The sequence below is a fragment of the Phyllobates terribilis genome, unplaced genomic scaffold (assembly GCF_046119375.1).
Source record: "Phyllobates terribilis strain yellow unplaced genomic scaffold, ASM4611937v1 Scaffold_8__6_contigs__length_399053987, whole genome shotgun sequence".
NCBI lineage: Eukaryota > Metazoa > Chordata > Amphibia > Anura > Dendrobatidae > Phyllobates > Phyllobates terribilis.
Genome location: NW_027362768.1, coordinates 295,071,604 through 295,087,843, shown reverse-complemented (window position 1 = coordinate 295,087,843; position 16,240 = coordinate 295,071,604). Strand labels below are relative to the sequence as shown.

The 16,240-nt window shown below is 49.9% G+C and overlaps 1 protein-coding gene across 2 annotated transcripts in view; it reads right to left on the bottom strand.

Annotated features, from left to right (window-relative positions):
- Window positions 1–16,240, bottom strand: part of LOC141157337 (ankyrin repeat domain-containing protein 54-like) — a 174,399-nt gene that overhangs the window by 36,438 nt on the left and 121,721 nt on the right. For both annotated transcript variants that reach the window (XM_073644446.1, XM_073644447.1), the window contains 2 exons: window positions 10,051–10,342; window positions 7,960–8,007 (listed from right to left, as the gene is read on the bottom strand). In XM_073644446.1, the coding sequence (XP_073500547.1) occupies window positions 7,960–8,007; window positions 10,051–10,228 (226 nt within the window). In that variant the 5' untranslated portion in view covers window positions 10,229–10,342. The remainder of the gene's footprint in view (window positions 1–7,959; window positions 8,008–10,050; window positions 10,343–16,240) is intronic.

The window sequence follows — 16,240 nt, the reverse complement described above, 5'->3', positions numbered from 1 at the left end:
TTGTCCTATTGGCACTATGGAACCAGCCTTCATTGCCAGATCCCGCAGCTCACATAGGAGTCACCTAAACTGCAGGCACCATAGAGTCGGCTAACCCGACCGCAACACGACAGGACAACGTATTGGAGGCAAAGTGACGTTGACACTACCTGGAAACAACTGGCGTGCTGGAACCAGGATGGGCAGGAGGGAGTACCCGTGCCAAAGACACTGCAGGGAAACAGCTGGAGGTGCTGGAACCCAGGGTAAATAATGAAAACAGAGAGGAGCCAGACAGAGGCCTAATTGGAGCAACTTTAAAATCAGTGTTAGTGACAATGTGGACAGAGCAGGAGAAATTTCCGGACACACAGCAGGGGATCAGCTGACGTTACTGAACCCCAATAACACTGGAGCAAGTGTTGACTGTGCAGACAGCACTTCTGAGCAGCAACTAGCGGTGTTGGAGCCCAGGGATTACATTTCAGGTGGTAGAAACATGAACACAACAGGAGACCTGGATACTGTTGACAACCAATTATTTAATCTGGAAGAGGACTGGCAAAGTCATGCGATATCCAGGCCTTGTTCATTTTCAGAAAAGTAAGCCGGTCAACGTTATCGGAGGATAGTCGCATGCGACGGTCTGTTAGTACACCACCTGCGGCACTAAAGACGCGTTCCGATAATACACTAGCAGCAGGGCAAGCCAGCACCTCCAATGCATACTGGCTAAGCTCTGGCCATGTATCCAGCTTAGAGACCCAAAACTTGAAGGGGGAAAAGCCGTCTGGGAGTACACTGAGAGGGCAAGACATGTAGTCTGTCACCATCTGACGGAAACGTTGCCTCCTGCTGACTGGAGCCGTCTGTGATGGTGTAGACATTTGTGGCGGGGACACAAAACTTTGCCACATTTGGGCCATACTGGTCTTGCCTTGTGCTGAGGCGCTGCTTCTGCTCCCTCTTTGTGCAGAGCTTCCTCCACTGCCTCGACGCACTGAGCTGCTTTGTAAAGCACTAGCATCACTGCTCTCGGGAGGAATGGAGAACATGATGGAATGCACCAGTGTGTCTTGGTACTCCCGCATTTTACGCTCCCGGTTCAACGGTGTTATGAGGCTTTGTAAGTTGTCCCGGTAGCGAGGATCTAGGAGGGTGGACACCTAATAATCAGCCGTGTTGAGAATGTGGGCGATGCGGCGGTCGTTTCTCAGGCACTGCAGCATGAAATCAACCATTTGCTGCAGACTGCCAACTGGCCAAGAAACGCTGTCCCCTGCTTGAGGCGTGATCTCTGCCTGCTCTGCATCACCCCACCCTCGCTCTAGATACTGACTGCTAGAGCATTGTGTACCTCCATTCCTCTGGACAGATGTCTTCCTCCTCCATTGACTCCTCCTCATCCTCCTCACAAAGTGTCCCCTGCCTAGGCCTTTGTGAGGAACCATGTTGCGCAGACTGTACAGAAGCAGATGGCATTTGTGACTCCTCATCCTGCACCTCTTCCAAAACCTCCTCCCATAGTGCTTGCAGTGTTTTTTCAAGCAGGCAGATAAGGAGGATAGTCATGCTGACTAGTGCATCATCTGCATGGAATAATCGAAGGCACGTAAAACGTGGCAGATGTCCTTCATAGAGGCCCACTCAGTGGTGGTGAAGTGTGAACGGCGCGCAGTGCGACTTGTTTGCGCCTGCTGCAGCTGGTACTCCATTACTGCTGCCTGCAGCTCACACAACCTCTCCAACATATGTAACGTTGAATTCCACCTGGTGGGTAGGTCACATATGATGCGATGTTCTGAAAGGCGTAACCGGCGTTGCAGAGCTGCAATGCGCGATCTTGCGATGCTGGAACGCCGCAAGGGAGCGCACTCTATGCGGACCTTGTGCAGCAGTGCATCAAGATCCAGATAGTCCCTCAAAAAACTCTGCACGACCAAGTTGAGCACATGTGCCAGACATGGGATGTGAGTGAGGTTGCCTAGGCCCAGAGCTGCCACCAGATTTCGGCCATTGTCACATACTACTATGCCTGGCTGGAGATTCGCTGGCACAAACCACACGTCGCTCGGCAGCTTGATGGCATTCCAGAGCTCCTGCGCTGTGTGGCTTCGATTCCCCAAAGAAATTAATTTCAAAACGGCCTGTTGACGTTTGGCCACGGCTGTGCTCATATCGGTCGTAACAGGTGTTCACGGGTCGATGTGGAGGTAGACCGTGACGGCTCCTGCAGCGCTGATTCAGAGTAACTGGAGTACGAGGAGGAGTCAATGTCTACCGACTGGATTCCTGCAATCCTTGGAGTTGGCAGAACATGTACAGCGCCACTCTCAAGATCAGTACCCGGCTCCACAACATTTACCCAATGGGCAGTGAGGGAAAGGTATCGTCCCTGTCCGTGCTTACTGGTCCACGCATCGGTGGTCAGGTGGACCTTGCTACTGACGGCGTTTTGTAGCGCATGTTTAATTTTTCCCTCCACATGCTGTTGCAGGGCAGGGACGGCTTGCCTGCTGAAATAAAAGCGGCTGGGCACGTTGTATTGTGGGACTGCCAATGCCATCAAGTTACGGAAGGTGTCAGTCTCCACCAGCCTGAATGATAGCATTTCAAAGGACAGTAGTTTTGCAATGCCAGCATTCAGAGCCTGTGCTAGGGGGTGGTTTGCCGAGTATGGGCGCCTTTTCTCCCATGCCTGTGCTAACGATGGCTGTAGACTGGCCTGGGAGTGTGAGGATGACAGGGAACGTGGTGCTGTGGATGGAATGACACTGTGTCTATGTACAACAGTGCCAGAGGTTCTTCCATGGCGATCCTGTGAGGAAGCCGAACCAGCTGTGTGTGAGCTGGAGGAAGAGGCTACAACACGAGCTGAAGAGGTGGTAGGTGGCGCTGTAGGTTGGCCTAGGTCTTCAGTGTGTTTTTGTAACTCCACCACGTGCTTGGTCCGCACATGTTTCCACATATTTGTGGTATTGAGGTTGCTGACACTTTTCCCTCTTTTCACTTTCTGATTAAACAGCTTGCAATTGACAAAGCAAATGTCATCTGCAACTGTGTCAAAAAAGGACCAGGCACTGCAAGTCTTGGGAGCGCCAGTTTTGGGTTTTGGAAGATGCATGCTCCTAATGGGTGCCGAAGTGGAGGCTATAGGCAACCAAGTCTGCCCCCTCCCTCTCCCTCCTTTTTGGGCCGTTCGGGGAATCTCTTCCTCAGAGCTGCTCCTATCACCTTCCTGTACCTCACGCCATGATGGGTCAAGGACCTCATCATCTACACAACCCTCTTGAAACAACTGCTTCTCCTGGGTAGTCTCGAGAGCACAGTACGCACCAGAAAGTGGCACCTGAGTCTCATTATCAGATGCGTACTGAGGTGTGCTGACCATAGGCACTGGCCCACCCGCCTCTTCAGATTCAGAGAGACAAAGCAGTTGCGCATCACTGCATACTATCGCTTCTTCTAATTCTAGAATTTTGCTTGGCTGGCCCCCTCTTTCCAAGCCAAGAGATTCAGAGAACAGAAGTAGAGATGGCTCCTGTCCAGGGCTCTCTGACTGCCTGGGCAATTTGGCAGGTGGTGAAGAGACAGATGGGTGCTCTTCAGTGCTCAGGACCTGAGTGGATCTGGAACTAATTGAAGTCGATGCGTTAGCTGCCATCTATCCAACAATGGCTTCAATTTGGTCCTCCCGCAGCAGTGGGGTAGATCGACCTCCTACAAAGCTGTGCATAAAGGACTGTTGCCTGGTAAAACTTGGGGATGCTGAGTCACTGGTGCCCGCAGCAGGCACAGAATCCCCACGTCCTCTCCCTGCAGAAACTGCACGCTCATGCACCTTACTCCTTGCCTTCTTCATCTTGGTAGACTGATAAAGATAGGCAGAAAAGTACTAAGGGCTTAGTGTGCTTATACCTGAACAGCTGCTAACAGGTATAAGAAACACTAATTTTATAAAGTGTGGACTAGACTTTAATATGAGCTAATGTGGCCTACACAACTGTAAAGTGGAGTGTTTGGTGAACTTTATTTAAATTTTTTTTCACAAAAAGACACTGGATGTGCCCAAAGATGTAAAACCGATAGTATCACAGACTTTTTGTAGCTATTACAATGCAGGAAGGTAACCAACAATGCAATAGATGAGGCTACAAAAAATAGGCTAATACTAATCTGGCTGGGGCTGCAGGGCACAAGGCTGCAGAAAGGCTCCTCTATCTACTCCTATATAGTGTTTTTGGAAGCAATCTAGCTGGATACGGATGGAACCACACTAATAGGAGAAATCAGGAAAAATGAGCAATCAAAAAAGGACAATGTATGAGGCAGTGACGCACGCTGAGCGGACTACAACCGGACGTGGCTGCAGAACACACTACAGCGTGAGCTCCACTCACACACAGAGACCTCGCAGACAGCTGTGAACAATGCAGAGAACTGTGCACTAGTACTGAAAATATAGAAAAATCTTTAAATGAGAAGGTGTGTCCAAACTTTTGGCCTGTACTGTATGTATGTTATATATATATAACACTTAAAGGGGTTGTGCCACCACACACTTTGCTGCTAAAAGCTCCTAAACAGGTATAAATGTTCACAGAAAATGTTTAGTTTGGATAACTCAAATAATTAACACTATACGACATTACAACTTGACAGAAAACCTTTTTATCTCCCTAAAAACGGTGTTTGCGCTCATTATTTCCCCTCCCGAAAACTCTCTATGCGTCTCTCTCTGTCTCCCTCTATACATGACCAAAAAGGATAATAGGACTCTGGTCCAGTGGCCAGGTTGGTAGTCCAACAATAAAATAAGTGCCATCATGTAGTGACACACACAGTCCCAGGTTACGAATTAGATTGCTTCTGTGGGTTTGTTCATAACACCAATTTGTAGAAGTCAGGCTATGTGCCCACGTTGCATTTATGAAGCAGAAAATTTCTGCTTCATTTCTGCAAGTCCTCTCCCGGAAAAACGCATGCGGAATTCCGCACGCGTTTATCGCGCATTTTTCGCGCGTTTATCACGCGTTTTCCACATGCGGAATTGCCTTGCGTTTTTTATGCATTGGACAAAGGCAATTCTGCTTGCGGAAACGAAAAATTAAATGACATGCTGCGGATTTTTGAACGCAGCATAAACGCTGCGGAAAAATCCGCAGCATGTGCATAGAACTTGCGGAATCACATTGGGGACCATGGGGTGCGGTTACCAAGCGTTTTACAAGCGTTTCCGCTGCGGAAATTCCGCATCAAAAACGCTTGAAAAACGCTACGTGGGCACCCAGCCTCAGAGTATGGCCGGGAAAAAAAAAAAAATTCCAAAATCACCTGAGCGCTGACTTCTCCAGTCACCCCGCTGTCCGGTCCTCTTCTATTCACCATTGTGCACCGTACCTCTGGTTTCTTCACTATAGGTCAGGACTTACAGCCGCATCCAGTCCTCGGAGATCACTGCGTGTTGTAAGGTTGGGAATGCAAGACGCGCGCCAACACCTTATGTTGTGCCGTGATCTCTGATGTCTGGAGACGGACAAAGTCCTGACCTATAGTAAAGAGACCGGAGATGAGATGCTCAACAGCGGAAAGAAAAGGACTGGACGGTGGGAAGCGGGGTGGCATAGGGACGGTGAGCAATTAGGAAAAATAAAAAAATAACTCCCCTATCATAAAGACGAGTTGCGTGTAAGCCAAATGTTCGTTAAGTAGAGGACTGCCTACATATTATGTACCAGAAAAATATATATATACATTTACATTATATATACATACATACTCACACTTCTATAAACTCATATCAATTTCTAATACATTTTTACTTACTTTATTGTGTAGTCTCGTGGGACTTGAACCTATAAATCGCCAGTCTGCTTGTACTATATACACTGCAATTTCAACAGTATCGCACTATATAGGGGAAATCATGATCTCTGACTGGGCATCATCATTTGTCAGGGGATAGTCAGGAGGCCCCATACACATTAGCCTGATGGATAATCCTGCCAATATTAGTGGGTTTGGATGACCTTACTCTAGTGTGCTAGTGTGTATAGGGGCTTCAACCCCATCTATATCCCTAATCCAAACCCTAAATCCTAGTCCTAATCCTAGTCTTAATCCTAGTCCCAATCAAAACCCTAAATCCTAACTCTAGTTCGGGTTAGAAAATGTTTGTAAAAATGTAACATTTTTTATGATAGTGATTCTTTTTTGTTTTAATGGACATTTTTTTTTATTACACTGGGGAAACCCTCACAGCAAGTCTGTCTCCCCTCTCACAAAACTGCAAGGGAAAGAGGAGGCAGCCGCTGTGGGAGGACTGGCAGGGATTGTGGAAGAGTTGTGGAGGCAGTGAAACCCTCTGGCTTACTTGTCTTCTGAGTGCAGAAGCTGTGCTGAGTTTGTCCTCATACACAGGCAGAGCAAACTCTGCGATCTCGGTCTCTGCTTCGGCATAGCACAGCAGTCAGATGACAAACTCATCACAACTGCTGCACTCCGCACTGTCAGTAAGGAAAGAAGCTGCTGCCTATTCACTGCCTCTGCTCCTGGCTCCAAGAAAAGGGTGAAGAAGAGGCTAGAACTTGTGGGGAACGGAGGACATATTGGAGGAGAGCCAGGAGCATCAGGAAGACCGATAGTAACGACCATTGGGAGAGGTGTGAAAGGAGAGGCAGGGACCTGCGGAGCTGATTCAGTGCAGCAGGCAGCGCCTTTCTTGTCGTCTCACTCGCTGCTGACAGTGCAGAGCTCGGGAGTTGTGAGGAGTTTGTGCACTGGCAGCTGTGTTCTTCATAGTGCAGCCAAGATCTCTGTCACTGCCTGGGCAGAGTGCAGCAATCAGAGGACAAACTCTTCACAACTGCTGCGCTATGCACAGACAGCAGAAGAAGACAAGGAAGCCGCTGCCTTTACTGATCATTTCCCACTGCAAAAAAAAAAGCCGGGCATGAGGGTGCAATACTGGTCATCATAACTGCTGTGGTAGGTGAGAAGGGGCGACTCTCCTGCCCGTGTGTGCTGGGAACGTCACTCTATAGGCACTTCAGACGTTCCCAGCACACATCAGCTTTCAGTCAGTTGTATGAGATCCAGCTGGCTGACTTGTCGAGGGATCCTACTGCATAGCACAGGCCGCCATTTCAAAGAGAGAGAGGGATCTGCGCATGCCTGGCCAGTAGAAGAGGGTTAGATGGATGGACAAAGCAGATAGTACTTCTAACACTAGAGGGCGCCATATTGAACATCATAAGTACATATCTCTTAAATGGGGCATCATTTTTTATACATTTAAATTACAAAAATATTTATTTACAAGATGTCTGCAGTATTAACAGCATGTTGTATCGTGGCACAACCCCTGTAAAGCTTTATTTATTCCCTTAAGGATATGAGGAGTTAAACTTCTGGGAACTGTGACAACACTTACCCTAGACGATACATGGCTGCGTATACCAGTCAGGCTTCAGCAGCTGATCGCATCAGAATGAATATATATATACACCCCCAATTCGTATACATTGAAGCAATGTCTGGCCTGATCGTGTGGTATGAAACAGGAGGATTTTATACATTTAATGTTGGCCTGGCCACCCCAAGTGCAGTACATTAATGTATTAGTGAGATAAAACCTACCTTGGAGCAGCCCTTTAAACAAGAATATGTGACAAAGATCTATTTTCTTCAGCGATTTAGTGCCGCTTCATTACAATAGAATTATGATCAGTGTGTGAACCATGGCAGGACTCTCTGACAGCCACCTGATGGAGTTTGCCATCTACCATGTCATCAGTGGCTCGCTGTACTTAGTCACTGTTTAATACTACTCATTGCAGCTCTACCGGATTATCACGGCGGTAACTAAGCCGGAGCATAGCCAGAAATCAGAGGGACAGAAGGCCACAAATACACAGAGGAAGCAGATGTGCTGTAATGATGCACATATATAGTATATAGATGATTGAGGTAAAGGAGTACCTGTGTCCAGATCATTTCCATTGACGGCTTCTCGGAACTTGCGAAGAGCTGTTAGGAGATAAATACATTTTTTAACAAAGTATGAAACTGTTAATGGGTGGTGGAAATATATACTTATATTCACTCTGTGTCTCTAGATTTAAAGAGGATCTCTCAGCAGGTTTTAAGTAACCAGGTTTTTTTTCTTATAAATGATAATATTTCTGCTGCTCCTTTGAGTATTTTGGCTTTAGGGATTTTTTTTTTTTAAATGTTCCATCCAGTTTCAGAAATGTGAACATCTTTATTAGTGCGGATATGCCTGGTCTTCACCAATGGAACGTGGCGGACATGACTCTGGAGGGGCGAGGCGGGAGGTTAGGCTGTTCTGTATAATCACCGAGCACCGCCTCCTTGGAAAAACAGAAAAAGCAGCAATAGAACTGTGGGAAATAAACTACCGAGTACTCAGGGGAGCAGTGAGAATAATAAGTGCAAAAACTGGTTACTTTTCATCTGGTAACAGGTCCCTCCAAAAATCAAAAACAAGCGGATTGCCATAAATGGAGCATTTTGTATTTGGGACCTTCCCTGATCTTATAAATAGACGGGCTGCAGCACTGGCTGATTACATACAGCCTCACATGAGAGAATATAAAGAAAAAAAGCAATTGTCAATCCACAGCAAAACCTGAATATATTACAGCAGGTCTCGCCACCTCAAGTGCAGGGCGTCCCCCCCTGCACAGGGCGGCTGACGGGCGGCGTCCCCCCCCTGCACAGGGCGGCTGACGGGCGGCGTCCCCCCCCTGCACAGGGCGGCTGACGGGCGGCGTCCCCCCCTGCACAGGGCGGCTGACGGGCGGCGTCCCCCCCTGCACAGGGCGGCTGACGGGCGGCGTCCCCCCCTGCACAGGGCGGCGTCCCCCCCTGCACAGGGCGGCGTCCCCCCCTGCACAGGGCGGCTGACGGGCGGCGTCCCCCCCTGCACAGGGCGGCTGACGGGCGGCGTCCCCCCCTGCACAGGGCGGCTGACGGGCGGCGTCCCCCCCTGCACAGGGCGGCTGACGGGCGGCGTCCCCCCCTGCACAGGGCGGCTGACGGGCGGCGTCCCCCCCTGCACAGGGCGGCTGACGGGCGGCGTCCCCCCCTGCACAGGGCAGCTGACGGGCGGCGTCCCCCCCTGCACAGGGCAGCTGACGGGCGGCGTCCCCCCCTGCACAGGGAGGCGTCCCCCCTGCACAGGGCGGCTGAAGGGCGGCGTCCCCCCCTGCACAGGGAGGCGTCCCCCCTGCACAGGGTGGCTGACGGGCGGCTGAAGGGCGGCGTCCCCCCCTGCACAGGGAGGCTGACGGGCGGCGTCCCCCCTGCACAGGGCGGCTGACGGGCGGCGTCCCCCCTGCACAGGGCGGCTGACGGGCGGCGTCCCCCCAGCACAGGGCGGCTGACGGGCGGCGTCCCCCCAGCACAGGGCGGCTGACGGGCGGCGTCCCCCCAGCACAGGGCGGCTGACGGGCGGCGTCCCCCCCTGCACAGGGCGGCTGAAGGGCGGCGTCCCCCCCTGCACAGGGAGGCGTCCCCCCTGCACAGGGCGGCTGACGGGCGGCGTCCCCCCCTGCACAGGGCGGCTGAAGGGCGGCGTCCCCCCCTGCACAGGGCGGCTGAAGGGCGGCGTCCCCCCCTGCACAGGGCGGCTGAAGGGCGGCGTCCCCCCCTGCACAGGGAGGCGTCCCCCCTGCACAGGGCGGCTGACGGGCGGCGTCCCCCCTGCACAGGGCGGCTGACGGGCGGCGTCCCCCCAGCACAGGGCGGCTGACGGGCGGCGTCCCCCCAGCACAGGGCGGCTGACGGGCGGCGTCCCCCCAGCACAGGGCGGCTGACGGGCGGCGTCCCCCCTGCACCCCCTGCACAGGGCGGCTGATAGGCGGCTTCCCACCTGCACAGGGCGGCTGACAGGCGGCATCCCCCCACTCCACAGGGTAATTGTTTGCAGTACACTGACTAGTGCCCCATACACGTCCTGTATATATAGTGTAAGCTCCTGTGAGCAACCTGCACAGTGTATAGGAGGGATTCTCTGCACCTCCAGCAGTGACAGCTGCAGCAGCTTACCATAGCTCTCCCTGGCCAGTGGGCACAGCCTGTACCGATGCTGCCGGTGGGACTTGACGCGGCCTCCGGGACTCCTCCAGGGTTTCTCGGGCTCTTCCCACAGCACTCTCAGCAGCTCGGGCACCCCCAACGCCAGCTCTCCGGGAAGAGACGACTTCCCCTGCTCTTCAAGCTCCATTCGCTCCACGGGTTCCCGTCAGTCCACCAGGCCGCAATCACCATGACGACTAGCGACCCCAGCCAATCAGCACCGAGGAAACGTGACGTCGAACGTTCTACACACAGAAAAGCCCTGTTTGCAGAAACAACCAATAGGAAGGCGTTACGTCAGACTTATTTACATACTGTGTGTGTGAGTGCTGAGACTAGACGAAGAGTTACACCACCCAACCGCTAGGGGGAGCCTTCCTTAAGACCGAGCTGCTTTATTCATGTACATTCCCGGATGTCACCTTATCCTTTTAGGCTATGTGCCCACGATGCAGAAATGAAGCAGAAAATTTCTGCAGCGTTTCTGCATCTCCCTGGCAGAAAAAACGCATGCGGATTGTACATGCGGATTGTACATGTGTTTTTCCTGCCAGGGACATGCGGATGTGAAGCGTTCTTCACTTGCATTTCTGCATGCGGGTTGTCAAGCGCTTTTCCAAGCAATTTAAGCATCACTTGGAAAGTGCTTGACAACTTGGTCACACTATATAAATCCATGCAACCGGCATGGATTTTATATAGTGCGATAAAGTTAGTTAAAAAAAGAATAAAAATGGTAAAAAAATCGCCGATGTCAGCGGTAGTGTGACCTGTCACATGACTGAATGACGTCATGGAAGGTCCTTTTACACCATCGCGAGCCACCGGTGAGCCAAGACGTACGGATAAAAGACCGCGGGCCATCAGAAGGTGAGTATAATGTTTTTTTTTTATTTTAAATTCTTTTTTTTTTTTACAGGTACTATGGTACCCGGGTCTGGAGGAGAGTCTCCTCTTCTCCAGACCCGGGTACCATCCGCACATTGAACCGCTTAATATCCGCATGTGCACATCTAGTCATGCGGATATTAAGCAATTTAATGTAAGTCAATGGCGGCAATTGCGCTGCGTGTCCGCAAAATAATTGGTAGTGATGCAGATGTCATGCGTTCCAATGCAAGTCAATGGCGGCAAAAACGCTGTGCTTACGCAAAATAATTGGTAGTGCTGCGGATTTTTCTGCAATGATAATCCGCAGCGGAAATTTCCGCAGCATGTGCACAGCACATGCGGATTATCATTGGGGAACACGGCAGGCCTTCTACCATGCGGTTTTTAAGCATTTCTGCGGCGTAATTGCCACTGCGGAAACGCTTAAAAAACGCATAGTGGGCACACGGCCTTATAGACTTATTATTGAAGGGGGCTGTCTCACTTCTGAAAGGAATAAAATTGAAAATGCTTGTAAAAATAAGGAACGTTACTATTTATTTATTATTAAAAATCCTCTCCGTTCTCAAGAAAGTAGGGATTTTTTATTGTATACTGCTGGTTACCTAGATTACCGGCTACCTCTGCAGTCTATCAGAAGAGGCCGGTTTCCTAGGAACTGCAAGCACTGCTCTGTCGCTGTCCACAACCAGCTGGCTCCTCCTGGAAAATGGACGTGTGCAGAATAACAGCACGTCTCGCCCTGCATCTCAAGGCTGTGTTCACACATAACATACTGGCAGTATATTTTCTGCTGTGTTCCTCAATGCAACCACAGTGGATGTGATTTCATGAAGCCTCATACCCGCTGTGCTGCGGAACTGTCCACTTTTGGGGGCGTTTTATTATCCCTACAGAATTCTATGGGAAGTCAGAAAAAAAACACATGGAAAACCACAATTGCATTTTCTAAATGTGAAATATCAATGTTTCTGCACCCAAAAAAAAATAATTTAAAAAGTGCTGTCAAATCTGCACCCAAAAAAATGGGAAAACGCACTAAAAAAAGCAAGAAAACCACAATAAATAGAGCAGATTGAAATTATGTTGTAGCATAGGCGTCTCTGCCCCCTGCCAGGCTGAGACGCCGTCCCCCCTACCGCCACGGTTCTGCTCCGACGTCTTCCGGCCTCCCTGCTGCTGCTGCTGCTACACGTGCACGCAGCTTCCCTGGCACTGTGCTTAGGGCACGCGCTCCCTCCCTCATAAAGGGGCCGCGCGCGCAGTCTTAAAAAGTCCCCGACCAATGGCTGGATGACTTTCTCTATAAAAGGTATCTCCTCCAATATGGAGGTGCCCGTGCAACGTTGTTGTCTGTTATACTTACTTTGCTTCAGTCCTCAGGACCTCTGCAAGTCAGTTCAGTCCGCCAGTCTGTTCTTCAGTCCAGTCCGCCAGTCTGACTACTTTCCAGCCCGACAGTCTGCCTTCAGTCCAGTCCACCAGTCTGTCTATGGGCTCTGCCCGCCTGCTTACCTGGAAGCACCTGCCTGATATCTGCCGTGCCGGCTTGCCTGCTTACCTGGAAGCACCTGACCTTACCTGCCGTGCTCGCTTGCCTGCTTACCTGGAAGCACCTGCCTGTTACCTGTTGTGCCCGCCAGCTTGCCTACCTGTCTGGCTATCAGCCGAATCAGCCTGCCTGTCTACCCGGACCACCCGTCAGCCTGCCTGCCGTGCTCTTCCGCTGTACCCGTCAGCTCCTGCCTTCTGACCCGTGGGAGTCACCTGCTCTCATACAAGGTCGGTCCCAGAGTGGCACCTGGTCCCTCTGCTCGGTCCCTCCCTGGTTCACGGAGTCAACTGAGCCGCCGTGCGACCTTGGTCAGGCCGAGTAGATACTTAGTCACGCCTCTCTGGTCCCTCCTTGCACCGCAGCACAGAGGTTCCACCACCCGGATCCGTAACATATGTATTTTGGTTTGGACCCTTGTGGAAGCAATGCAGGAAAAATTCAGCGTTCCTGCAAGTGTGAGCACGGCTCAAAGGCTACGACAGCATGTTGTGGCCGCGGTGTGGTTTTATTTTTTTATTTTTATCCCTTTAAGGACTGAGCAACTTTGTACATTAAGGAACGAGCCTCATTTTTACAATTCTGACCACTGTCACTTTATGCGGTAATAACTCTGGAACGCTTCAACGGATCCCACTGATTCGGAGACTGTTTTATCGTGACATATTGTACTTCATGATAGTGGTAAAAAAATTTCGATATGAATCACGTTTATTCATGAAAAAAATCTGAAAGTTGGTGAAAATTTTCAATATTTTGCAATTTTCAAACTTTTAATTTTGATGCCTTTAAATCAGAGATATGTCACACAAAATAGTCCAAATAACATTTCCCACATGTCTACTTTACATCAGCACAATTTTTGAAACATAATTTTTTTTTGTTAAGAAATTATAAGGGTTAAAAGTTGATCAGCGATTTCTCATTTTTCCAACAAAATTTACAAATCCATTTTTTTAGGACCACATCACATTTGAAGTGACTCTGAGGGGTCTACATGACAGAATATACCCAAAAGTGACACCATTCTAAAAACTGCACCTCTCAAGGTGCTCAAAGCCACATTCAAGAAGTTTAGTAACACTTCAGGTGTTTCACAGTAAGGGTATGTGGCCACGATGCGTTTTTCATGCGGAATTTCCGCAGCGTAAACGCTTGCAAAACGCGTAATCCATGCCCCATGATCCCCAATGAAAATCTGCATATTCTGTGCCCATGCTGCGGAATTTTCCGCAGCGGATTTTCCTTGTGGAAAAATCCGCAGCATGTCCATTATTTGTGCGTTTCTGCATGCGGATTTGAGGTCCCAATGCACTTGAAAACCGCAAGTCAAATCCGCATGTAAAAACGCTGCAAAAATGCGTCTAAAATCCGCAAGTGTTTTTGACTGCCAAGAATATGCAGAAACGCTGCAGAAATTTTCTGCTTCATTTCTGCATCGTGGGCACATAGCCTAACTGAAGCAATGTGGAAGGAAAAAAATTAACATTTAACTTTTTTTCACAAAAATGTTACTTTAGACCCAAGTTTTTTATTTTCACAAGGGTAACAGGAGAAAATGGACTCCAAAATTTGTTGAGCAATTTATTCTGAGCATTTCAATACCCCATATGTAGGGCGAAATTACTGTTGGGCGCACAGCAGGGCTCGGAAGGGAAGGAGCGTTATTTGAGTTTTTGAACTGAAAAATTTGCTGAAATCGAGAGCAGACGCCATGTCACATTTGGGGAGCCCCTGATGTATCTAACAGTGGAAACCCCCCACAAGTGACACAATTTAGAAACTAGACCCCCCCCAAGGAATGTATCTAGATGTGTGGTGAGCACTTTGAACCCAGGGCTATGGAGTTGGAGGCGGAGTCGTGGAGTCGGTGTCCATTTTGGTGGATTCTTACTCGGTATAAAATGGACCGACTCCTAAAATATATAATAAATTGAGTGCAGTAGTACAATGCAGAATGTGCTGTAAATGTTTTCATAAGAATTTGGGAAAATTATGAAATGTCCTAAAAATGTCCGTTCTATTCCTGATCTAAGGATCTCGGCTTTTAGTTGAGATGAATCTGCGCTGCACTTTATGCACATGCTCAGTAGTGAGGCCGTGCTGTGGGGTCGGAGTCGTGGAGTTGGAGTCAAGAGTCAGGGAAATTGAGAAGTCAGAGGTCTGGCTTAATGACTCCATAGCCCTGCCTGAGCCCCCAGGTGCTTCACAGAAGTTTATAATGTAATGCCGTGAAAATAAAAAATCACATTTATCCAACAAAAATATTCATTTAGCCTCAATGTTTTTATTTTCACAAGGGTAACAGGAGAAAATGGACCCCAAAATTTGTTGCGCAATTTCTCCTGAGTACGCCAGTGCTACTGATTTGGGCGCACAGCAGGATTCGAAAGGGAAGGAACATCAGTTGACTTTTTGAACCCAAAAATGTATGAAATCGAGAACAAAAACGTCATGTTGCATTTGGAGAGCCTCTGATGTGCCTAAACAGTGGAAATGACGCGCCCCCTGGGCCTGTGCTGTGCAGGGGGATACCCGGAGCCGGATCGCTGGGGGTTGTAGTTCTCCGTGGCGGTGACCCGGTCCGTGCCCAGGGCGGTCAAACCAGGCCAGGTGGAGTTGTAGGCCTCCCCGACTATCTGCACTCTTTCCTGGCTACCTTGCTCTATGCGGGTAGAAGTAGCCAACGTCCCTGAGTATACCGTGTGGTGCTCACCCGTATGGCCGGTGACTTGGGGCCTTCCGTTATCCTTCGCTTCACGATGGCGGTGCTGGTCCCTTGCTTGTGACCGTGCCTTCGGGTTTCTAAGGCCAGAGGACATGGAATCCCCTGCCGGTTGGATTCTGCTGCTGGACCTGGATGTCCCCACAGCCTCGGACTCCGTGTCCGGGTTAGTGTCTTCAGCCAAGGCGAGCTTTCTAGCTTCCAGCCTCTGGCACTCGCTCCTGCTCCTACAGAGCTCCTGTTGTAACTTTCCCTGTGTCTGCTGTCCTCCAGACCTGACTGCGTCTCTCTCTGGGACTTCACTCTAGGCTCTGACTAACCTAATCCCGCCCCAGACCCAGTTTATAAGGGCAGATTCCTCCCCTCCCAGGTCTGGGTGGGCCGTGTTGCATGCTTAGGTCTCCTGACCAGAGAAACCTCCCACTTGCTCTCAGACATAATATCTCTATTACTGTGGTAACCAGACCCCTGGGATGCCACATTCCCCCCTAGTAAATTTTAATACTCCGGGACTAAACACATTTTTTAAAGAAACATAAATACAGGGTATAACAATAATACAATAACATATTTACAAGAAGCTTTAGTTCTTTAAAGGTCACGGCGTGTCCGCAACCGGGTGTCCATATCACCCAAGGTGAAGTTTTAAGCGAAGTAGGGGACCTGTCCAAAGCAAACCCCTTGCGTTGGCCCTGGGCGTGGCTGCAAGGCTGGAGCTAACTACTTTGGGCTGCAAGTAGGCCACGCCAGACAGGTTTTCTCTTCCACGGCCGTCTTCGCAAGAGGCACCAAGGTGCAACTATCTACAAAACTGTTCCGGTTATCCAGTGTCCATAACCTGTTAGTCCAAATAAATCTGCAGGGTAACTGAGAAACATAATTAATAACAGGCAACAAACATAAACCAGAAACAGTTAACAGATAAATTCACACTGCATTAGTTTAGATTTTCCAGCGAGCGGGCATCTGACCTCTAGTGTGGACCTACGGAG